At 37.5% G+C, this 25,900-nt stretch overlaps 1 protein-coding gene across 2 annotated transcripts in view; it reads left to right on the forward strand.

Moving 5' to 3' along the window:
• Positions 1 to 25,900, forward strand: part of LOC106882171 (uncharacterized) — a 139,602-nt gene that overhangs the window by 113,033 nt on the left and 669 nt on the right. For both annotated transcript variants that reach the window (XM_014932757.3, XM_014932756.3), the window contains exons 13-18: positions 1,181 to 1,280; positions 3,359 to 3,398; positions 11,256 to 11,307; positions 15,321 to 15,513; positions 19,538 to 19,658; positions 24,685 to 24,775. In XM_014932757.3, the coding sequence (XP_014788243.2) occupies positions 1,181 to 1,280; positions 3,359 to 3,398; positions 11,256 to 11,307; positions 15,321 to 15,513; positions 19,538 to 19,658; positions 24,685 to 24,775 (597 nt within the window). The remainder of the gene's footprint in view (positions 1 to 1,180; positions 1,281 to 3,358; positions 3,399 to 11,255; positions 11,308 to 15,320; positions 15,514 to 19,537; positions 19,659 to 24,684; positions 24,776 to 25,900) is intronic.

A 25,900-nucleotide genomic window follows, 5' to 3' on the forward strand; every position in this document is an offset into this window, starting at 1 on the left:
ATGTAAGTGTAAGTGAGTATAAAATGTACACTATAAACAGCACAATTACTGTAAAACTAATGAGTATAAGTAACAAACATAATTAAAAAAACAGGTGCCACGTAATTTAGAAATGTTGATATTAGTGATCTATTTCTCATGTCATTCCCCTCTGAAGTCATCATCTCTAACAACTTCAATGTACAGAAATCTTGGCTCTTCTCATACAAATGTTGTAGATGTATAAACTGAATCTTTTAGTGCTCTGATCTCTGCAATAGTATAATTATTCACATATATCTTTAATCAACACAGGCTCATATATACTTGTGGTCTTTTTAATCTCTAAACTTATCCTTTATCTAATTACAATTACTTCTTCTCCTATCAATTCAGTTGAACTCTGTGTAAACAAAGTCGTTCACTACACATCCACATACTGAACAACCTCTCTGCTTCCCCAACCCTACATCATACCTATTCAACCAACTTTCAGAGCTCTGTATTTTTATGCTAACTCATCCTGGCAGCAAATGCTTGACCTATACAAAATCATTAAGCAGATGACCAAAACTATCCACCTAGGCATGTCTCTTCATATCACTCATGCAACCAAAGTTCATGACTCACATTAATGACTCTCTTAAGTAGTTGCATTGGAGTAGTAGAGGCAAAGAAAGTATCACCTACAGCTATTAACTGAGTAGCTTTCACCTACCATCTCAAGTTTGGTGCAACTATTATCTATAAATCAAAAGACACCTTCATACATTCCATTGCTGCAAGCTCTTTTGTCTTAAATTGTTTTTGGTTCTTTTGGTTCCTTTTCAAAAAGATCTGTACCAACTTTGTAGCATCCCTCTATATATCACTCATCAACCCTGACTGTTCCATTAGTATAATTTTGGTGAAGAAGCTTCTATGTTTAACTACCCAAATTTTATCCAATTCCATAATGCTTGCATTTGGCAAAAATCTAGCAAAATCTTCTTTCTTCACCCATTTAGATCACCAGTCTCAAGACTGTCCCTTCATTTACCATCAACTCCAGTGATAGCTTTTATCCTTACCAAACTCTTTTATCTTTGTCTGTAGAAATCACTTAAAATTTCACTATATTTTCAATATATTTAAAAAAAATTTTATTATCAAAATATATTCTTTCTTCTTTTTTTTTCCAAAAAAACTCCCTGAACATCAGGAACCTCGCCAACTGGCTGTTTGGATGGCAGCACACCACCCTAAGAAACAAGCATTAGAGATATTGTCAAGAGAGATAGCACCTGCTGGGACAGGCATGGGTATGTTTCTTTCTTTATTGTTTATTCCTCTTTTTCATAGATTATTATGATTAGCTTAAGATTAAAATAAAGATTACCATTTGTTTCATAGACGAACTTTTATCACTAAAATCTGTCAAATGAGTCTGTGTGTTTGTTTGAGCTGCTAGAAATATCATCTTAAATTCTCTCAGATAAGATCCTGTCATCTTAAAAAAGAGAAGGACACCTTATGCATTGTGATGTTAATAGAATATTTTGATCATGTACATATGTACGTGCAGTTTAAGCTGAAGTTTTAGTGATAAACCAAACTGAGTACTCATAGTATATATGTATGTATGTACGTACGTATGTACTATGAGTACTCAGTTTGGTTTATCACTAAGACTTCAGCTTAAACTGCAAATGAAAAGTGTGGTATTGAGACTGTTTATCGAAGGTAGCTAGAAGTGGTTTCTCCTTAAGTAGGTGGATATGACTTAAAAAAAAGAAAATAAAAAAGCAAAACATTTGGCATTATTCAAAAAATGTTTTTCAAACAATGTCAAACGTTTTGCATTTTCATTTTCAGTCACTCCCCCCTCTCTCTCTCTCTCTCTTTATCTATCTATCTATCTATCTATCTATCTATCTATCTATCTATCTATATATATATATATATATATATATATATATATATATATATATAGTTGAAATTTACAGAAAATCAAAAGACAAAGACAGGTGTATAAACAACAAGCGGGTGTATTAGTTTGATGCTCGGGAAGGTGAGAAAGTCTTTTATGCTTCGAGCCTATGCTCTTCAACAGAAAGGAACATGAGGAAATAAACAGAATAAAACAAAAAAAAAAAACTTGTGGATTTAGCAGTCAATCATGGCGACTGGTTGGACAAAAGCAGTTAGACAGGAGAGCTGGAAAGAAAGGAAGATAATAAAGTATTGGTGATCCCAAAACAAAGGTGCGCATGCATGTGTGTATGTGAGAGGGTGTGTGTGTGTGTGGATAGGGGCTGGTGACTTTACATGTGGATGTGTGTGTGTGTAAATGTGTGCGTCTGTAATGTATGGGTGTGTGGATGATGGTGTGGGTGCTGGGAAGTGGTCAGTGCTAGTGTGTGTGGAATGGTGTGGTGTGGAATGTGGGGATGAGGGTAGGGTGTGGATTTGGGGTGAGGATGTGGGGTGTATGCAGGAGTGGGATGTGTGGATGGAGGGGGTATCAATGAACGGGGAAAGTGAGTAGGAGTGAAGAGAGGAAGTGTCAGGGCAAGAGAGGAGAGATGGGTAAGAGTGAAGAGAGGAAGTAGGTGTCAGATGAAGAGAGAAGTGGAGGGGAGGATAGTTGAGCCCATGCGGCACAAAGGAGCAAAGAGAGAAGATTAATTGCTGTTCATGGTGAAGGTGGGAGTCTGGATGGTCCCTGTGCAAAGACAATCCAAACACAGACAGGTGTTGTAATGAATGATCGGGAGAGCAGAAATGGCATGAGACTAGGGTATCATTGCTGAGTCTAATGTCTTGGAGGTGCTTTGCAAACCAGTCAGCCAAGCAGCGTCTTGTTTGACCGATATACAGAGAAGGACAGAAAGAGCAGGAGATGCAGTAAATGATGTTGCTAGAAGTGCAGGTAAAGGAGTCAGTGATATGATAGTGATGATGATGGGTACCTGTGAGGATGGTGGTGTTGGAGAGGTAGGGGCAAGTGCAGCAGCATGGGCAGGAGCAAGCCAGGTTGGGAGGTGGGGTTAGGGAAAAAACTGTGGACCAGGAGGTTACATAGGTTGTGAGTTATATATACACATACACACATATATATATATATATTATAATTACATATGTACATACACACACATATCACGCCAACACACAAACGTCTTTATATATTATATACTCAATTATAACTAGTCACTTAAACTATCATGTTACTCACTTGGAACTTGAATATCTTTGGATATTCTATTATAAGGTGTCTATTAGAAGTGTGAGCAAGTATATATGTGTGTGTATGTGAATGTTTGTGAAAAAGCCAGAAAGGAGAAAGAGAAATCTAGAGAGAAAAGTGAGAAATATTGATTCTTTTATTTTCTTCTCTCAGCTCCAGGCTTAACAGCTATTGCCGGAGGAAGACCTAGGGTGTAAGTACTTTTAACTTGCTATTTTGTATGGAAATTTATTCTATCTATTTAATATCCATGTTGTGTTGTTTTTGTTTTCACATGTCACAGAGGACATGACAAAGGACAATACTGACTGGCAATATGCTGTAGTGCGACAACAGGCTTCTCCATCTATATCAAAATGCACCCTGACACAAGAAGTAGAGTTTAGATGAGATACACACACGCATGTGCACACACATGCACGAGATTATATATATATACTTATATATATATATTCAAACATCACTAAGTGTGACAAAGCACCTACATTTCTAGAAATAAGAGTTAAAATACTCTTAATGTTGTAAGAAGAGCACAAATATATACATATACTGACAGGGAAAGTAATTTCCCCATGACCGTTTCAAGGATCAATCAGACTAAGTTTACTTTTGTCTACACCATAGACTTCATCAGTGGTGACTGCTCAAACGGTTCATGGTTGGTTAATTCCGTCTGCCAGCATATATATATACTTACCTTTATAGTATAACATTGCACCTGGTTGCTTATATTCATTTATATATATGAGATTATTGAGATGGTTATTATGAAGGCTCAAAACATCATTAATTTGTTTTCTGAGAATACTTCAACTTTAGGATTTGGTTCTCCTTTATTATAGGTTGAATTCAAATTTATGCTGCTTATACTCAATTAAATGGGCTATACAAGAATTTGGAAGATTAATAGAGTTTTAGTATTGAGCTCTAATTGAAATGGTAATGTGTTGCACATTATAGTATATTGTAAAGTGTGTGATTATATATATGTGTGTGTGTGTGTGTGTGTATACAGGGTATATATAAATGTTCTTTACAACTTCCACAAATTATTATATTGTATATTCTGAATGTGTTGTGTGCAACTAATGAAATCCAGGTGGAAGTGTTCTGAGGTTTATTTGTTTACTTTCTCTTTGATGATCCCACCTCATTTCCTCATCACTCATAGCTCTCCATCTCTCCACCCTTCTCTAGGCTCATCAGTGAGAGGCTATATTTGGATACCTGCCACATAGCTTCACCCTATCATCCAGCACTCTCTCTTCATCTGTGAGCTATCTCTTATTGCCAACTAATGCCTACTTTGTCCCTTTATCCCATCATCAACTCTTAACCTTTGTTCACCTCTTCTATTGCCAATTATTCCTCTATTGACTCCACCACTAAATATCCCTATCTTTACCCATCATACTCTTGCCCTTTCTAACTTCTCATCCATTCTGATCTTTTCTTATATCTTAAACTCTTTTGTATCCCCTTCCTAAATTTACCTGAGAAAATATGTACTTCTAAGCCTTTGAGTACTTTCTGTACATATTTTCTTATCCACCACCCTGCCCCAACTACCTGTTTCTGGTATTCTCTTACTCCTCCCCTTGGTATACACACTTTTCGTTAATGAGTACTCTAATATTGGGGCCATGAGAAACTGTGTTCAGTACACATTGTAAAGTGACTGGCAATAGAAATGGCCTCTGACTATAGAAACCAAGCCAAATGACATTATTACTGGAAGCTCTGTTCCCAATAAGAAATGACTCAAACCATCGACAACCTTCCCAAGCTATTTCACCATGAAAGCACACATAAAATGATGATGGTGGTGATGATGAAGGGTTTGTTTTTGTCCCTTTCTATGTTATCTAGTCAATTATTAAATGAAATGAATGGCTATTGTTTCTCTGAAAAACTAAAACCAACAGGTTAAAATGACTTACCAACCACACAAAGGAGTAGCAATAGGGTCCAAATCTCCCTCAAATCACACCTTATTGTCTTAAACAAGGAGAGAACATATTTGATAGCATCAGCTAACATTATCATCAAATGTCCATGTTCCATGCTGGCATGAGTTGGATGGTTTATATTGTGTAGTCACAATAGGAATACATTTGACCATAGCTTCTCTACATTATCAGAGTTCACTGCCAAATATTTTCTTTCTTGGCTATGGAGAGAGACTTGTGAATTTAACTTATTGTGGGGAGGGGAATCTGTAGTGATTTTATTCAGAAAGTGTGTCTCTATTCTTTTTCTAACCCTTTAGTATTCAAGTTACTCTCTCAAATGTAATACTTATTCACACATTGTTTTGAATAACGACTTATCTCATAACTTTGAGATTTCAATGATGTTATTTTTAGAATAACATTGCACTGTAGGTATGAGAGGCCAGATCTTGCTGATTTGAACATAAAACAGGTAGAATATTTTGGCAGGATATGGCCAGTTTAAATGCTAAAGAGTTAAATAATTTTTGGCAGTCAAGTCACATTCTGATTCTGGTTTACTGCTTTAAAAAGTAGGAATTCAGTTGACTCTGAAATCGTATGTATTAACCAAAACATCAAGTAGAATGACTAAGAAATTAAGGCAGTGGATGGTCACTTGATCATGTAGCCATGAGTTCAAACTTTTACTTCAACTATTGGGGTTGAGCCAACAACTGTAGACAAAGCAGGGCTAACAACTGTTGACAAAGCAGGGCTAACAACTGTTGACAGAAACTGGTTCTACAACTCCTATTTCAAAGTGGAGTAGTGAATAGTAACAAAAGGAGAATACATATATCCTAACAATATTTAAATATTTGATTAAAAAGAGAAAATACGTAAAAATCTGTTCCACCCAACAGAACGGAAATAAAATTTAAACAGTTAATGTGGAAATAGGTGGAGATGATAAACGTGATTTATCACTCATCGCATTTCTCTCGTTTACAGGTGCATTTGTATGTGTGTGTGTGTGTGTATGATGTCTATCTATCTATCTATATGTATGTATATATATATATATATATATATATATAGAGAGAGAGAGAGAGAGAGAGAGAGAGAGAGAAAGACAGACAGACAGTATTCAATTGTCATTTGTTAAGGGAGTGAACTCTAATAAGCAATCAGAGTTATCGGTCAATGGAAACCCGCTGAAAGAGTAATAGGTGCCAACGAGATAGACTTTGTGTGATTGCAGCTAAATTACACATAAGAAAAGGGCGGTTTGGACAAAGCTGAAATGTCTTTGATCAGAGATCTGCTCAGTCAAGGTTTAAATGAGGTTAACGACACTGAAGGAGTCTCTATGGTGTATTTGGACCGGCTAGACATAACAGCTAAATGTTTTTACCAAAAGTTTTAGGGTTAGGTGGTGTGCACCCGATTTACAAGTTTCATAATCTTTATTTAAAAAATTTTAATGTATTCGAACATTTTATAATAAAAGAATAAAATAGTTAGTTATATGTTTGGGTTGTACCACTGACCCGTGTGCACAAATAGTAACTTGAAGGCATCAGGATTCATCATCCTCCACATAAATTCGTCGAGGTGTGATTCACAATTTTTAAAGTTGCATTTGCAATTCTTCCACATGTTCTCCCCAAGATTTGTATGAGCGCTTGTTTCAGGGTCACGAACATGTGTATAATTGTTTGGCAACAAAGATATTCCACTCACGCCTGGAATACCATATACAGCCCATTCATAGCTATGAATGATACTTCCGGCGAGAATGTACTTTTGAATGAGTGGCAAAAGTGTTTCACTCTTACGGTCATCTACCAAAACTATGAACCCTTTTTGGTATCAGAGTCAATTCCACCAAATATCCATCTTTGTTTTACTGCTCTTCCAACGTTATATTTTTGATTAATAACCAACGATTCATCTATTTGAATAATAACACCTGGTCCTCCAATTTGCAGATTATTTTTTAGCAGCCAATTCGAACAAATATTCCTGAAATACTGGAACCACTGTAAACAAGTATTGTTTGCAACGTTCAAAAATTTCTCTGTATTATCAACATAGCATCAACAATTCCTTCAACATAAATTTGCTATTAAAGAAAAAAACTTCCACTCCTTAGGAGTTTATGATTTGGACAACGATACTTTAGCCCATCTCTTGTGCTTGTATCAGCAATAAGTGTCATTACACGTCCACACAGCGTATATTTAAAATGCTTTGTGCGTAACACACCATGACTTTTGAAAAAAAATCCAACTTCTTCGGATCGTTTGCAGACTTCTACAAAGACCGCTTATGTGTTGTCACACTAGTTTTGGTAAAACTAGATTACCTCCCCTTTATATCGTTACGTAGATTGTCGGGACCTCTGTATTTAAGTAGTACCAATGCCCTTTCGACAAGAACGAAAAAAAAAAAGAGAGAGACGGAAAAACAAAGATAACCTGCCTGAAAGGACTTTGCTCGTATGTCCATATCGATTCAATCAGGGTCAACTTGGCGAAAATAATTAATAGGGGAGATAACCCGTATGTTGTTATTCGTGCCATGACTACGTTATTTTAAACATGCAGAGGGAATAAATAATATTTTTTTCTAATTGACAGTGAAAAAATTTGATACACTTTATTAATATCTTGCCGTCATAGTAGACCAAACAAAACCTTTAGTTTATACATACATGTATATTTCTGTATAATTATATAACTAACAAAAAAGGGCGTTCAATAATAAAAATAGTATATTATATGTTCATACATCTACGTATTTACGTATGGATATGCACGTAAAACTCACCCACACGTCTATACCTGTGTGTCTATATATATATTTGTTGTTTTCTTGTTCGCTTTTGTATCATCTATCTGTCCTGATGTTTTGTTGTCCTCTATTGCGTTTTTGTTCCTATTGCGTTTTTTATATTTATATATGTGTGTGCGCGCGCGTGAGATTGGTAGCTTCCCTACCACATGCTCCGCCCCTCCTTCGACAAGTGTCGTTGACCTCGGGCTGATCAAAACTTTGTGAGTGGATTTGACCGACAGAAACTAATAGTCGTGTCGTCAACATCATTTAACGTTTGTGTTCCCTGCTGGCAAGGGTTGGACAGTTTGACAAGGATCCAGTGTGTCAAGAACTACATTAAGCTCTGTTTTGCCCTTCCTATCGCCAACCACTTTATAGCGTGGATTATATATATGTAATTTTCACTAAGGGATAATTTTAGACATCTACGTGAAGACCCGTCCTCCACAGCAGAAGTGTTAATGCTGCTCCCCCTGCTGAAGGGGATTGGACTGCAAGAGCCCTGTGCCGGCGCCACGTAAAAAGCACCTGTCCAGGTGCCACATAAAAAGCACCTGTTCTGGCGTCACATAAAAGTGCCCATATTGGTGTCACATAAAAAGCACCCAGCATACTCTGTAAAGTGGTTGGTATTAAGAAGGGCATCCAGCCATAGAAATTAAACCAAATCAGACTGGAACGTGGTGCAGTGCTCCAGCTTGCTAGCTCTGATCAAACTATCCAACTCATGCCAGCATGGAGAACTGATGTAAAAGGATGTGTAAGGGATGCTTTGACGTTCCATTGGCACAGGTGCCAGTTACATGACACTAGTATCAACCATATTACTTCTATGATGCCCAGTGCTTGAATGGTAATTTTTACCTACCAGTTACATGATGCCAGCATTGGTCACAACTACGATTTCACTTGGCTTAATGGATCTTCTCAAGCATGGCATATCACCAAATGTTTCAGTCAGTAGTCATTGCCTCTGTGAGGCCCAACATTCGAAGATCATGCTTCACCACCTTGTCCCATGTCTTTCTGGGTGTGTATGTGTGTGTGTAAAGAGTATTGAATCTCCACAAGAATTCTGAAAGTTGGCAATATTTATAATTTTGAACATAAATTCTTTTTGGTGTGTGCATGCATATCTATATGTGTGTGCATACTTGTGCTTGTCCCCAACCACTGCTTTGCAACCAGTAGTAGTTTCTTTATGTCTCTGTAACATAGCAGTTTGGCAAAAGAGACTAATAGAATGAGAATTAGATTTTGAAAAAGTAAAAAAAAGTTGATTTGTTTGACTAAACCCATCAAAACAGTACTTCAGCTTAGATACAATCTAATGACAAACAAATCACCATATTCATTTTTATGTCTGTCCTTCATTGCTTGCATGCATTTGATGGATTCCCTCCATCAAAAATCTGTTACTTGCTGCATTCCTTTGATATCTCCTTTGTGTGATTACATATGTTTGTGTGTGTGTAATAAATAATATATAATATATGTATATATATATACACACACACACACACACATGTGCATATATGGGTACAAGACGTCACGGTGCAAATAACATGAAATACGCATTTGCACCATTGGTGACATCATGTACCAAGATATGCATGTTTATATATATATATATATATATATATATATAATATGTGAAATTGAAATCGAGTTAAATTGGACACTAAACTCCACTTGCGAAGACCTGTTGAGGCAAGTGAAATCGAACTAAATTCGACGACTGGCACCCGTGCCAACGTTGTCTCCCTCATTGGACATGAAACTCAGCTTGCGAAGACTTATTGGGGCAAGCAAAAGCGAAATTGTGATGGCACCTGTGCCCAGCGTCGCCTTTCTGGCACTTGTGCCCATGGTATGTGTAAGGACTTTCGACTTTCGAGCGAGATCGTTGCCAGTGCCCCTGGACTGGCTCTTGTGCGGGTGGCACATAAAATACACCATTTTGAGCATGGCCGTTGCCAGTACCGCCTGACTGGCCTTTGTGCGGGTGGCACATAAAAGCACCCACAACACTCTCTGAGTGGTTGGCGTTAGGAAGGGCATTCAGCTGTAGAAACTCTACCAAATCAGATTGGAGCCTGGTGTAGCCATCTGGTCTCACCAGTCCTCAGTCAAATCGTCCAACCCATGCTAGCATGGAAAGCGGACGTTAAATGACGATGATGATTATTTATTATTTAATTGAATGCATCGCATCCATTTCCAAGTAAGTTGATATATATGATTGCAGCTTTAAAGCTACAATTATGCTGGGGCATCAATCTATCCTAGCCCTTTTTAAAGTTGGTTAGGTGAGATTTGAGTAAGAATAAGCTGCTGTTTCTAGAAAGTCAAGTAACCTATGTCTTGACTGAGAGAACAGTTGATCAAAGGCATTCCATCCATAATCACCAAAATAGTCAGATGTTAAATTGTGTTTTTAGAAAATTAGATTGAATGCCTCACACTATTTATTTAATTCTGTGAGTTCAAATCTCGCTGAGATTAACTTTGCCTTCTATCCTTTTAGAGTTGATAAAAGTGTACAAATCTAGGGTGGTAGATTTGTAGAACTGTCAGAGGGTCAGGAAAAAAAGATCTGACCTTTTGTGTTCTGGTGTCAATCTCTGTAATAACACTGACACCTTGTGTAAACATCAATGGTATAGTAAAGGGAGACTTGCATAAAAGAACAATAGCCAGTCTTCCTCAAAAAATCTTGCTCAGGACTACATACACATGTGTAGTCACATAGTCAACATTGATTGGAAGACCCTCTCAACTACTTTCTATAAAGATGTTAGTGTGTGATTTGGCTGCTATTTCCTGCAAATCATTTGACTACATAGATTCTCCCTTGTTAGCTTGTAGTATGCAATGTTATTCCAATTAGTGTCACTCATTAGTGGTAAACAAATTGTGACATATTCTGCCATGCTGGAGTACTTCTAGGTTATCATTAAACAAGTTAACCCCAGTCTTTGTCTATAAGTCTGTTGGTCTCTATGGCTAAACCACTAAGTTACAGAACACAAACAAACACTAGTTGCCAAGAAGTAGTGGGTGGGGGGAACAAACACCACGCATACACACTAATACACACACACACACACACACACACATTTACATCTGCCAAATTCACTCTCAAGTCATTGCCCAGGTGCCTCACAGTAGGGCTGAACTTGAAACCATGTGGTTGAGAAGTTCACTTCTTAACCTCACACCCATTCCTGTGTCTTCAATATTTAATTCATATTTATGTTTTATTTGATTTTCAGTTCACCTGTGCTGAAGCTATTTTCGTTCCTCTATCCAAAAGATGAACTTAAAGTAAGTTATAATTTCAAAATTTATCCCTTTCCCCTATTGTTTATATCCACTTTCTTCCTTCCTTCCTCCCCTCTCTCTCTCTCTTTCTCTCTCCCCCTCACTCCCTCTATTTCCCTTCCACTCACTCATTGACTTAATGCCACAAACCCAACTCAGGGCTCTCTCATGCTGAGTTCACTCTGCTGCAAGTATTCAGACTAGGACTTTGATACAAGAGTATTAAGAGATTTGTTTAGCCAATCTCAAATGACCTACAAAAGAAAAAAGAAAAAGAAAAAAGGTAAAAATATCATAGGTGTTGCTTTTCCTGCTTTGAATAAATCTCTGCATCCTTAAAAAATTCCATGCTTCCAGAAAATTTCCAACACTACTCCTGACATGCCTGTGCACCCTTTGTTCTTTATGACTCTTTTACTGTTCACTTTTCTGACTCTTTTTTGTGTTTTTCATCCTGTGTACTGTGCATTTACTTCAAGCTATCATTGTTTTTCTTTATTTGATTTACTGCTGCCATCTGTCTTCTTTTTTTGTACCCTTTTCCAACAAGTTGCAGTGCAGCTGAGCACTGCATACTATTAATTCATTATTTTATTATTATTATTATTCTTTCTTATTTTTTCTGACCAGGCTCCTGTGGTTTTATGGGTTTTTCTACGTGTAACCTTTCCTTTTTCGAAGCACCTCCCCCTTTGGGAGTTCTATTTATTTATTTATTTATTTATTTATCTATTTATTTGTTATATCTTTCTCCGTTTTCTTCCTCTGTTTAGACGAACTTTCCTACCTTTTCGGACAAAACCTTTTGTAACCTTCGTCCTGTCTTTGTCCTTACATGTTTTTAATTGATATTAGCCCTTGAGGCCAATAAAACGAATTAATTATCATTATTATTATTATTATTATTTTTATTATTATTATTATAAAAAATAGTTGTGTGGTTTTACTCTACATTAATATATACGAATCAGTCATGTATTTGGTGGAAGGGGAAATGAGAAATTCATTGGACATCGCTGGGAACTTTTACTTGTTTCAGTTATTATACTGTGGCTAGACTGGGGCACTTCTTTGAAGAACTTTTAGTCAAATGAATCAAGCCTAGTACTTATTTTCTTAAAGTCTGGTATTTATTCTATTGGTCTCATTTGCCAAACTGCTAAGTTACAAGGACATAAACACACCAACACCAGTTGTCAAGCAGTGGTGGTAGTGGTAGTGGGACAAACACAGACACAAAGATACACATATATAGATATGTCTATACATATATATGATGAGCTGCTTTCAGTTTCCATCTATCAAATCCACTCACAAAGCTTCTAGCTACTATATAACTCATGTGATGTGGCTGGGTAATGAATGCTGGATAAAAAATATTCTATTTGATGGCAGTGGAAAGAGTTTAAAGAAAAAGAAAAAGATTAAAGATGACAAGCTAAAGTGTGTAGCTCAAATTTGGGATTAAATGTTATGATACACTGCATGGGTAAGATGCATTTGTGCTAGTACTCCATACTAGCATGAAAACAAAACATTAAAACAACAACGACAATGATGACGATGATGACAGTGGTGGTAGCAGCAGTTGATACACTTTATTTGTAACAAAAATGCCAAAAAGCAATTGTTTCAGTACCCTTGTTGCTGTTGATGTGGTATTTCACTTCACAAGCAAGGTAGCACTGCATATCTTGAATATGTGCAGGGTTTTCTTTAGCTTTTGTTGGTAACTATTGTATTTAATAATATATTTCCTGCATAATGTTTATATCCTGGTATTTTAGTTATTACCATCCATCATCATTGCCATCACCATCACCACCAAAGCCACCAACACCACTGTCATTGTCAATAACATTACCACCGTCATTGTCAATAACATTACCATCATTATTGTTATTGTTATTATCATCAGCATCATTATCATTGTCATTATTCTTCTCATCAGCGTCGTCGTTGTCGTCATCATCATCATCATCATCATCATCATTATGATAAATGAGAAGATGGTGCACTCACATTAATTATTAGTGTGTCAGACAGAATGCTTAGTGGCAGTTCTTCTAGCTCTTTATGATTTGAGTTCAATCCCACTGATGTCAGCTTTGTCTTTCATTCTTTCCAAAGTCAATGATATAAAGTATTAGTCAAGGACTGGGGGCCAATGTAATCAGCTCATTCTCTTCCCCTAAAATTGCTGACCTTTGAAATCATTATTATTGAATGAGAGAGCAGTGCATGCCACCAAAGTGACACTGGAGTAAAACATACGAAGCCCAGTATATCCATCATGACTACCCGTCTGATAAGAGTATACCAGATGCATGCATCACGACCATATGTGCATGATATGGTGATCTTATATCAAGATAAATAGCGCATGACCTTGTAGGTGGGTCCCAGTTAGAATTTTCTCCAGGTCGAGTAGCCCATCCTGCTCAAAAGGTCCTTGAATAAGGATTGTTTAAGGATGATGAACAAAGCACCCATGTTACCAGAGGTGAATTATTTCAATCCCCCAAAGAATTCCTCTCGACACATGGCTATGATGCTACCCCTGTAATTCTGCTCGTGATCAGAGATGCACATATTGTCAGCTACTAAGGAACATGTTCAACTGGTTAAGGTCAAACAACTGACTAGAAAATCTGTGGTATTGAGCAGAATATTTGCTATCACTCATCTTTTACACTAAGGCAAAACATCATCATCATTGTTGTTTAACATCCGCTTTCCATGCTGGCATGGGTTGGACGGTTTGACTGAGAACTGGCAAGTCAGAAGGTTGTACCAGACTCCAATCTGATCTGGTAAAGTTTACCCTTCCAAATGTCAACCACTCCGAGAGTGTAGTGGGTGTTTTTTATGCGCCACCAACACGAGGGCCAGTTAGGCAGTACTGGCATCGACCACACTTGAATGGTGCTTTTTACGTGCCTCCAGCATGGGAGCCAGTCAGCAGCACAGGCATCCACTACGCTTGAATGGTGCTTTTTATGTGCCTCCAGCATGGGAGCCAGTCAGCAGCACAGGCATCGACCACGCTTGAATGGTGCTTTTTACATGCCTCCAGCATGGGAGTCAGTCAGCAGCACAGGCATCCACTACGCTTGAATGATGCTTTTTATGTGCCTCCAGCATGGGAGCCAGTCAGCAGCACAGGCATCGACCACGCTTAAATGGTGCTTTTTACGTGCCTCTGGCATGGGACCAGTCAGGCAGCACTGGCATCAACCATGCTTGAATGGTGATTTTTATGTGCCACCGGCACAAGTACCAGTCAGGCAGTACTGGAATTGGCCATGACAATGACTTCACTTGACTCAACAGGTCTTTGCAAGCACAGTTTATTGCCCAATGATTGAAGGGTACCATGATAACACTTCCAATTAGTTAAGATCGAGATCCATGAGAGCCACAGCCTGGTACTGTATCAGGGCATTGAGAGCCACTGCCTGTAGCAGCAGGGCATGGTATTGCATCAGAATTAGAGCTCAAAAGACTCGGAGAAGTAAAACAATCTGGAAAAGAAGACTATGGAAGCTCAAAGACCCAGGGAACAGACAAAAATTTAGAGATTTACTAATGGAAGTTTCTGATGAAAGAGAGGAAGAGTTGAGGACATATAACTTAGAGGTCGACTTTGTCTTTCATCCTTTTGAGGTCAATAAATTAAGTACCAGTGAAACACTAGGGTTGATGAAATCGACTTATCCTCCTACCCCAAAATTGCTGCCCATTATTATTATTTTTATTATTATTATTATTATAGCAGTGAACTGGCAGAATCGTTAGCACCCTGGGCAAAATGCTTTGTGGTATTTTAATCTGCCATTATGTTCTGAGTTCAAATTCCGCAGAGGTTGACTTTGCTTTTCATTCTTTCGAGGTCGATGTAATTGACTTAATCCCTTTGTCTGTCCTTGTTTGTCCCCTCTATGTTTAGCTCCCCTGTGGGTAATAAAGAAATAAATTATTATTATTTTTATTATTATTATTGTTGTTATTATTAGGTACAAATTTATATGAATGGTGAACTGAAAGAAAGCTACCAACCTTCTGAATATTCACCAACTTTGAAAGAAAATGTCTCTGAAAGCTCTGCAAACAGTGAAGAGTCTAACTTGCCAACTGGTAATTGTGAATTCTACTTAAAAGATTTGGCCTATACACGCAGCGGGGATAAAGGAAACTCAGCTAATATTGGTAAATATATACTTGTATATTTGGGTTTAATTTTTTAAAACTGTTTGTGTCACTGAATCTGCTAAGAAATAACAGCCAAATCCTCTCAAATTGCATCTTAATATCTTGAATAAGGAAATGATTTTTATTTCTTTTTGGAAATTGATGAAATAACTAAATGCTTATAATTTAAAGAGAATTCATTTAGAAATTAAGAACAATTACCATACAATAAAAATACAACAAAGTTGATGACACTGCAATGCAATAAGAAAAAAGAGAATAGAAATAAATAACACTCTACTGCTTTCTATCTGCAACATCTGACAGGCTTACTACAGTGGCAGGAGGTAAAAATTATTGTTACAATTTTATATTAGATAAGATAATGTAGTTCTAGATATTTCAAAAAGACAGTCACAGCTGGAAGAATTCCTTTGATCATAGTTCTGCTTCACCAGACTTGGCCCGTAGATAAACAACTTTGTTTTTTCTTTATGTGTATGTATGTGTGTGTTTCACTCAGCACTTGTCATTAGTTCACACCATAATCCAAACTAGAGCAGTTATCTTTCTTGCAAGTTAGCTACTGTTTTTAATACTTAACTGTTCTCTCAGCGTTCAGATGACAAAATAAACCAATGCAAAACAAATACATCTAATCTCAATTAAAACAATCAAGCAACCATTAAAACATATTAAACTGTTAATGAGGAAATTTAGAGCTTCTCTATATTGTTGCTGTTGTTGTTCAGCTCCACATCAACATTATTCAACAAAATGACTGTCGTGTTTTTTTTTTTTTTTTGCAAATAGTGTATCTTGGATTGCATTATCCAATGTGTCTTTTTTTTTTAAACCATAGGGTAGGCAGTTTAGTCACTATTTCTAGCCAGTTGAACTATCACTACTACTTATTGGTTTCTTCAATGGCTTGAGGTAATCCATGTAGTTACTACATGTAATATATAGAATGACCTCACTTGACCAAACTCTTCCTTGTGGACAGATTAAAACTCCGATGAGAAAATATAGTCATCACAAACATTTGGAACAAGCTGAATATTTAGTTGTGAAGTGATGATGTCTTACTAGTTTACTATCTTACAGTAACAAAAGAAAAATGTACACTCATACACACAAAACACCCAGTTATACCTAGAAGAAATTTTTAAAAAATCAATTATTGAAGGAGAAGTTTAGAAAAACTTATGGAAAAATCAAATATGTCAAAAGTTCTGAAATGTTCTAATCCTGAAGACTGATATTTTAACATTGAACAAAAGATGAATGTCTTTCATTATGGTGAAATGGTTGTATGTTAAGGATATGTATTTATCAGGAGAGATTTTCTGTGACTGTAAAGGTTTATCATTTCCAGTGATCTTCAAGGACCTAGTTGTATATTGTTTATGTTTAGTGGAAATGAATGTGATAGCATTTTCTTGATTTGTGTTTTGATTGTTTCAATATCCTGTTGAGGGAAATAGGATTAGCACAACTTTGTGAGAGGATATCTTGAGCCTGTGTACAAAAATGATTATAATAAAAAGAAAGTCAGACTGTAAGTTTGATGACGATGATGGCTATGTTGATAATTGCTATGATAATGATGGCTGTGTAGTGGTGGTGATGATAACAACGAGGAGATGAAATAAAGTGGGTAGCCAAATATTAATTTTTTTAATATTTGTGTCACCATGACCTATATACGAAAAATGTTGAATATTTCCTCGGTAAATTTTTTAAAACCTTTTTAAAAATCATTTATAAATCATTATCATTTTCCTAATCTTCGTCATCATCATCATCATTATCATTGTCTTCGTCATCATCTTTGCTGCTTTCCATACTAGCATTGCTGGTGTGTTTGCAGAAGAAAATCACAGACTTTGACTGATTTTAATGTTCTTGTTTTGTTTATATATATATATATATATATATATATTTCGTATTTACTTATTAGACTGTGGACATGCTGGGGCACTACCTTTAAGAATTTTTAATCAAATGTATTGACCCCAGTACTTATTTTTAAAGCCTGGTACTTTTCTATCAAGATATTTTGCTGAACCCCTAAGTGACTGGGTTGTACACACACCTGCACTGGTGGTGGACAAACACAGACACGCACTCATAGATATGTATATACATATATACAACAGGCTACTCTCAGTTTCTGTCTACCAGATCCACTCACAAGGCTTTGGTCTGACCAGGCTATAGTAGAAGACATTTGCCCAAGGTGTTATGCAATCGGACTGAACCTGGAACGATGTAGGTGGGAAGCAAACTTCTTACCACACAGCCATATATATATATATATATATATATATACACACATACACACACTCACACACACACACATACATATATATATATATATATATATATATATACAATTAAATTATTGCAATTTTCCTGTGACTAATTTTGTCTGGTAAAAATTGTGACTTTTTTTCTCATTTTATTTCTGCATTCTCTTGTCTGTGACCAGTTTTTGAGATCTAACTTCACTATTTCTTCTCAAATCTTCAGTGTTCTGTGGAGCAAACAAACACTTGATGATTTACAGGCATGATCCATTTCTCATCTCCTGAAATATAAGTTTGTGTCATACAGTTCAGTAGTGTAACAAAGGTTCTTACTGCCTGGGAGCGAAGACTTTTCTAGTGTTCATATCCAGAACTCTTTTTGCCTAATAAGCTTGGAAGGCCTGAAGAAATTTGTTGCCTCTTCACAGCCATTTTTAAGGATGACTGACCTTCCTTGCCAACCCTCCTCTTCTACTTTCCTGACTCACACTCTGTTAACTTATGGGTGTACTTCATTATTTTGTTAATCCTATTGTGACTGTATTTGTGACTGTACTAAAATGCATTGCTTCTAAAATGTCTGGCCATGGGAGAAATATTATTTCGCTGGGAAACAAGTGAGGGTCACCAACGGAAAGGGCATCCACCCATAAAAATATACTACCTCAACAAATTCTGTCCAACCCACACAAGTATGAAAAAGTGGATGTTAAATTAACAATAATGAGAAATGAATGACATAGATATAACCAAAGCTTGAGGTTGACCAAAATTGATGACCTGTGTGCCTATGAGAATCCAGTCAGTGCACATTGTAAGAAATTATAGTTGGTTGAAGTCCATTTGTAAGTAACTTAACTTTGTCATGTCAAACAAGACTGATGGTTTGGTTGGTGTCATTTGCTACAACTTACTTTTCCCAAAAGTTCTCAAGGGTGTGAGACTACTGGTACGTGAGACTACTGGTACGTGAGACTACTGGTACGTGAGACTACTGGTACGTGAGACTACTGGTACGTGAGACTACTGGTACGTGAGACTACTGGTACGTGAGACTACTGGTACGTGACATGGGAAAGCAAGACTTTGATAGATTTGGCTGTGTGAAAACCATACTTGAGTAACTGGAGCGAGAGATTCACAGTGATGGAGGAAGTGACTGGTGACTGTTTCCTTCATTTTGAGATGTTGGGTGGGTGTGAAGGTGACAGATTGGTTGCTGGCCATCTATCCTTTTTTAGAAAGGATAGATGTTGTAGTTTGGTTATATATGTTGGAATATATCCATGTAGAAAGACAACAAACTGAATAGTTTGTTGAGAATAGAAGCTGTCTATTGAATGCCCTGTTTCAGGTTGGACACTGCCAGAACGGGATTGGTTTATCTTGACAGGCTGAAGTAATAAGAGGAGTTTTGTTTATTATTATCTGTCATAGTTTGGAGTCACTTCCTGTGAAAGACCTCAGTGTTTGTACACCTGACCATCACCACAACCACTGTCACCATCAATACCATGACCACCTCAACTACCAAAACTATCACTACTACTGCAGCTGTTGCTGTTACCATCAAAATGGTGATGATGACGACCACTACCACCACCGTTGACATCATTTTCATAATTGTCATCATCATCATCACTACTACCAGGTTGTTATCTGGTTATTTTCAATTCTACTTCTCTAATCTCAGATATAAAATATAAATCTTTCTTTTTTTTCCTGTTTAGGAGTTATTGCCCGCCATCCTTCATATCTGCCGTACCTAAGAGCTGCACTTACTGAATCTGCTGTAGAAAAATATTTCAGTTCTTTGTTTGAAGATGATGATGATGGGAAAAGAGTAACAAGGTATGTATCGATAGTTATAGATATCATAACTAATAATCCAGCCTTTTTGTTTCACAGAAATGCATTTGTAGATTTCAAATATGTATATTTCACATTGTAAGCCAGTGAGTTGGTAGAATTGTTACCACAGCAGACAAAATGCTTAGCAGAATTTCGTCTAGCTTATAAAGGCGGCGAGCTGGCAGAAACGTTAGCACGCCGGACGAAATGCTTAGCGGTATCTCGTCTGTCTTTACATTCTGATTTCAAATTCCACCGAGGTCGACTTTGCCTTTCATCCTTTCGGAGTCGATAAATTAAATACCAGTTACGCACTGGGGATTGATGTAATCAACTTAATCCCTTTGTCTGTCCTTGTTTGTCCCCTCTATGTTTAACCCGTTGTGGGCAATAAAGAAATAAGAATTTCTTCTAGCTCTTTACATTCTGTGTTCAAATCCTACTGAGTTTAACTTTTATCCTTTCAGGATCAATAAAATAAAGTACCTGTCAAATACTGGGGTTGATGTAATTGACTTTAACCCTCCCCTGAACATTGCTGGCCTTGAAGCCTCCAATGTGCTGTCCTGTTCTCAGTCATTTTACATAGCTTGGAAACCAGATATCTGGTCATATAAGGCATAGAACTCAAGAAAAATTTTAAAAAAATATATTTGGCATTGGGTATGGTATCCAGTAGTAGAAACCATGCTAGAAAGAGCAAGGTATATTCCTTGGCCCAACTAAGAGAGCAGTAACTCCAAGTAAGAACCAACTTGCATTGAAACATGTTCAACACAGCATGTAAAAGCAAGCATAAAATAATAATGACAATATATATGTGTGTGTGTTGATCATATACATACAGGGTATTTGGCTAAATTTGATAGTTTGCTTAAAAGGAAAAGAAAACACAATATCCCATCCAAAAATGAAAAATATCAATTAGATTATGGATGGGAGATGACAGTTTATTCAAATTAGCTGCCCTCACCTCCCACCACAGCCTTCAGGCACCTCCACATCCAGCATGAATCTTTTCCAATATTCAGATGGCTTCCAGTCTTCCATATCAGCTGACATTTTCTCAGCTACAATTCTAATTTTTGTGCTCTCTAGTGCCATCAACATTATTCTCCAATACATCAAGCTGTTCTTGAAAAAAAAGGTGACATTTTTATGTCACCTTTTATGTCATCAACTTTATCCCAAAACACCGTGTGTGTGTGTATTTATTTGATGACTGGCACCTGTGCCAGTGGAGCACTAACAGCACTGTCCGAGCGTGATCATTGCCAGAGCAGCTGTCTGGCTTCTGTGCTAGTGGCCTGTATATAGCACCATTTGAATGTGATCCTTACCAGCGTCACCTTACTGGCACTTGTGCCGGTGGCACGTTAGAAAATCATTTGAGCAAGGTCGAGCGAGGTCGTTATCAGTGCCGCTGGACTGGCTCCTGTGCAGGTGGCACATAAAATACACCATTTCGAGCGTGGCCGTTGCCAGTACCACCTGACTGGCCTTCGTGCCGGTGGCATGTAAAAGCACCCACTACACTCTCGGAGTGGTTGGCGTTATGAAGGGCATCCAGCTGTAGAAACTCTGCCAAATCAGATTGGAGCCTGGTGTAGCCATCTGGTTGACCAGTCCTCAGTCAAATCGTCCAACCCATGCTAGCATGGAAAGCGGACGTTAAATGATGATGATAATGATGATGAAACCATTGGTTGCCTTGTTAACCCACAAATAAAAAAGTATGCATACATAGATACATACATACATGCATATATGTATGTATCTATCATCATCATCATCATTTAACATTCATGTTCCATGCTAGAATGAGTTGGACAGTTTGAGCCCAAGGACTGCATCATGTTTTATTGTCTGCTTTGGCATGGTTTGTATGGCTGGATGCCCATCCTAATGCCAACCACTCTACAGTGTGTATTGGATGCTTTTTTCATGCTACTGGCACTATTAAGGTTTTCACATAGCTTGCTAGTCTACAAATGCAAAGAGCGGGGTACTAGAGATTAAGATATAAGGGAAGAGATTGGGGAAGCACAGTTGTAGAGGAGCTACATGTCTGTTCATGTTTAGGAGAAAGAGTGAGAATGATCTGGTAGTATTTCCAAAGAGATAGGGACAATGAAATGTCCAAGTGGCACCTCAGGTAGGAGTAGTTGTAGTTGGTGAAGGTTTGCAAGACTGTATGGGAGCAAGAGATAAGGGAAAAGGGAGAGAGGAAAGTAGTTTGAAGGTGGAGGGTGCACCAGTTGGGGACACTAGAAGGATGCTAGCAGTGGGGTAGTAATGTTGATATCACTGACAAGGGGGGAAGAGATATGGCATGTTTAGGTAGGCTGCAGAAGCAGAGTAGAAAGCTAGGCGGGTATAGTATGAGGAAACAAGATGGACACTGTAACATGTGGGTGTAGAGAACAATAGCTAACATGTGAGATAGTTCTGGACAGCAAGGGAGAAAAACAGTATTGGGAATGGAGATTGAGCTGCAATGGGGGAGATGGGTGGGGTGGGAGCGATGCAAGGAGGGTATTACTTGATTGAGGTGTTCACACACACACAGAGCACCCAGTACACTCTGTTAAGTGGTTAACATTAGGAAGGACATCCAGCCATAGAAAATATGCCAATTGGAGACACACAGTTGGAATCTGGACAGCTCCCTGTTAGCCAGCTCCATGTCAAATCATCCAGCCCATGCCAGCATGGAGAGCGGATGTTAAATGATGATGACGACGATACATACACAGACACACATACACACAATATATACCCATACAGTGCTTCCAGAAATCAGTTTCACTGCAATGGGTGGATTTTGATGAAAACCTTGCATTGCGAGGTATCCTGGTCTCTTCTCATTTCCTCATATTTATAATATAAATTGGACATGGGGGCGATCATTGTATTCTTTCTTGTCTTGAGGTTCAAAGCCAAACGGCTGGGTGGATTTGCATAAAAAATGGCACACATGTAGAGACGGGTGCATAGATTGGAATGTGGTTTGTATTTTTTTCCTAGCCCCTATACATACTGAGAAAATCACTTAAAACTTTTTCTAATGGAATTCCCGTTTGTTCCGCTATTAAAACAACCAGTTGCTCACACAGCCAGCATATACCATTTCGCTAGCAACAAGGGGAGTACAGGATGATAGTCAGCCAAAACGTTTGCTATGCTGTCTCTCTTCTTTCACCTCTTTGTGGGCTTAATAATCTTAATCATTAGTTACAGTTTCTCATTCAAACTACATAATAGGCAGAATTGTTGGATTAAGACAGTAGGGTGTTTTGAGGGAGATTTGGCTACCAGGTCTAGCTACCATGTAGAGGTCTGAACTTAATTTTCATTCACATTTTTGCATTTGAAAAATTTAACATAATCTTTTCCATAAATCAACTATCATAAACATATACACACGCACAAGCACGCACACACACACACACACACGTCCATTTCATATATCTTTCAATTTCTGCTCTCTGAAAATAAAATTTTTTACGGATACAATTGCATACAAAAATAGGGATTAATGTATAATTTCTTTCTATGTTCATAATTAAATCAATGTTTTAATGATTAGACAGAGGTCCAATAGAATAGCTCTCAGAAATAGACTACGTACAAATTCCTTCTTCACAACTCCTTTCTTCACAACTCCTGAAACTATTTTCTGACAAGGGGGTGGGGTGGAGTCAGGAAATTTTCATACAGCTGGAGGCTCCAATCGAAACAGGGGACCTGAAATGATAAGGTTGAGAAACGCTGTTATAGATTATGCCTAACCAAAAACGATCACAGCCACATCATCCAAACAGATCAGGTGAAACCGAGCTTAGCTGCTAGTATATATATATATCATCATCATCATCATATATATATATATATAATTGAAATTTACAGAAAAGCAAAAGATGAAGACAGGTGTATAAACAACAAGCAGGTGTATTAGTTTGATGCTTGGGAATGTTTCAAGCCTACGCTCTTCAACAGAAAGGAATAAGAGAAAATAAGCAGAGGGATAATAAAAAAAATTGTAGATTTAGTGGTCAATCATGGCGACTGGTTGGAGATAGGTAGTTGGACAGGAGGGCTAGGAAAAAGGGGAGATAATAAAGTACTGGTGATCCAAAAACGAATGTGCGCATGCGTGTGTGTATGTGTGTGCGTTTAGATAGGCGCTGATGCCTTTGACATGTGGATGTGTACATGTGTGTGTCTGTAAAGTGTGGATGTGTGGATATTATGGGTGCTAGGAAGTGGTCAGTGCTAGTGTGGGCAGAGTGGTGTGATGTGGTGTAGTGTAGGGAGTGAGGGTGTGGGTGGGGTAGGGGTGGGATGTGGATGGAGGGGAATATCAATGAAGGGAGAAGGTGGGTAGGAGTGAAGAGAGGAAGTAGGTGTCGGATGAAGAGAGGAGAGGAGGAGAGTTGAGCCCATGTGGGGCAAAGGAGCAAAGTGAGTAAATTCCTGTTCACAGTGAAGGCAAGAGTTTGGATGGCCCCTGTGCAAAGACAATCCAAACACAGACAGCTGTTGTAATGAATGAGCGGTAGAGTGGAAATGGCACAAGGCCAAGGTGTCCTTGCTGAGTCTAATGTCTTGGAGGTGCTCCACAAACAGGTCAGCCAAGTGGCGTCCCGTTTGACCAATGTACAGAGAAAGAAAGAAAGAGCAGGAGATGTAGTAAATGACGTTGCTTGAAGTGCAGGTAAAGGAGTCAGTGATATGATAGCGACAGTGAGTTTATGTATTTGTTTTGCAAGTTTCTTGATATGAAACCATGTGTTGAAACAGATTGTTATATTTGGGGAGGGTCATCTTTTGCCAATTAAACACATACACTATTTATTTGATTTTCACTTTAGTTTCATCCATATTTTTTCTAGGAATAAAAAGTAAAGTGAAGATCAAATAATCAGTGTGTGTGTTTAAATGGCAAAAAATGACCGTTCCCAAGCATAACAATATGTGTGTGTGTGTGTATATATATATATATATGATAACTATATTTTTTTAGGTATGATGTGCCTGGGATAAATGCAATGAATTTTGTTCTTCATAACTGTCTTGGAGGTGGTGGCATTGCATCACTTCAAAGTGATCCTCAGGTACGTTTCTTTTTTTCTTTACTTTATTAACTCTTTCATATCTAACTATTTTTCATGTTGTTATGATGAGATAATTTTATTGTTTCCAAAAATTCGAAAATTGTATTATATTGCTGTAAAAATTATTAGTTTTTCTTAAACAACTAAATACTATTTAGCACCAGATCTATCCTGATCCAGCAAACTTATAATGAAAGTTATTCCGTTGATGATCTTTGCATTTTTTTGCTGTTTTGTTATTTATGTCCAGGTCAACCCTGTTCAATAAAGCCTACATTCTGTGATTACAAGCATCCCAACTATGAACATCTAGTCTTTTTCCAAGTATTATGTATCATGTGGTTTATTGTTTGTTTTCATCATCATCATCATGTTAACTTTTCTATACCTACATAGATCAGACAGAGTTTATTGAGGTAGATTTCCCATAGCCTGATGCCTTTCTTGTAGTTAACTCTTAGCTGTTTCCAAGCAAGGTAATATTTCCTCATAGCCCAGTATGTTTTTGCATACTATTAGAAATGAATAACATTCATTTACGACAATCAGGCGATGTCAAGACAAGGAGACACTCACATACATACATATGTATTTATATATATATATATATATATATATATACACATACACACACATATTTCTCCTCAGAAATACCCCTTATTCAGTCTCACTTTCTCTTTCTTAAATGTGAGTGGCCATGTAGCTCCTCTACAGCAAGAATCTTCTCTACTCCAACATCTTGTTTCATACCTTAACCCCCATCTAACATATAGAAACATCATCCTTTTTCCCTGGATTGTGAGCTGCATGGTGACCTCAATAGTGGCAATGGTACAAGAAAGGCACCAGTCAGGTGGTTAGCCTTTTGAAGGGAATCTTGTTATAGAAACAATGCCAAGGCAGACACTAGAGTATGATGTAGACCTGGACTTGTTAGATCTTTGTCAAACTGCCCCACCCATGCCAGGAAAGGAAGATGGACATTAAACGATGATGATGATGATATATATATATATATATATATATATATATATATATATATATATCATCATCATCATCATCGTTTAACGTCCGCTTTCCATGCTGGCATGGGTTGGACGATTTGACTGAGGACTGGTGAAACCG

This window comes from Octopus bimaculoides, chromosome Z, assembly GCF_046866305.1.
Source record: "Octopus bimaculoides isolate indiv1 chromosome Z, ASM4686630v1, whole genome shotgun sequence".
NCBI lineage: Eukaryota > Metazoa > Mollusca > Cephalopoda > Octopoda > Octopodidae > Octopus > Octopus bimaculoides.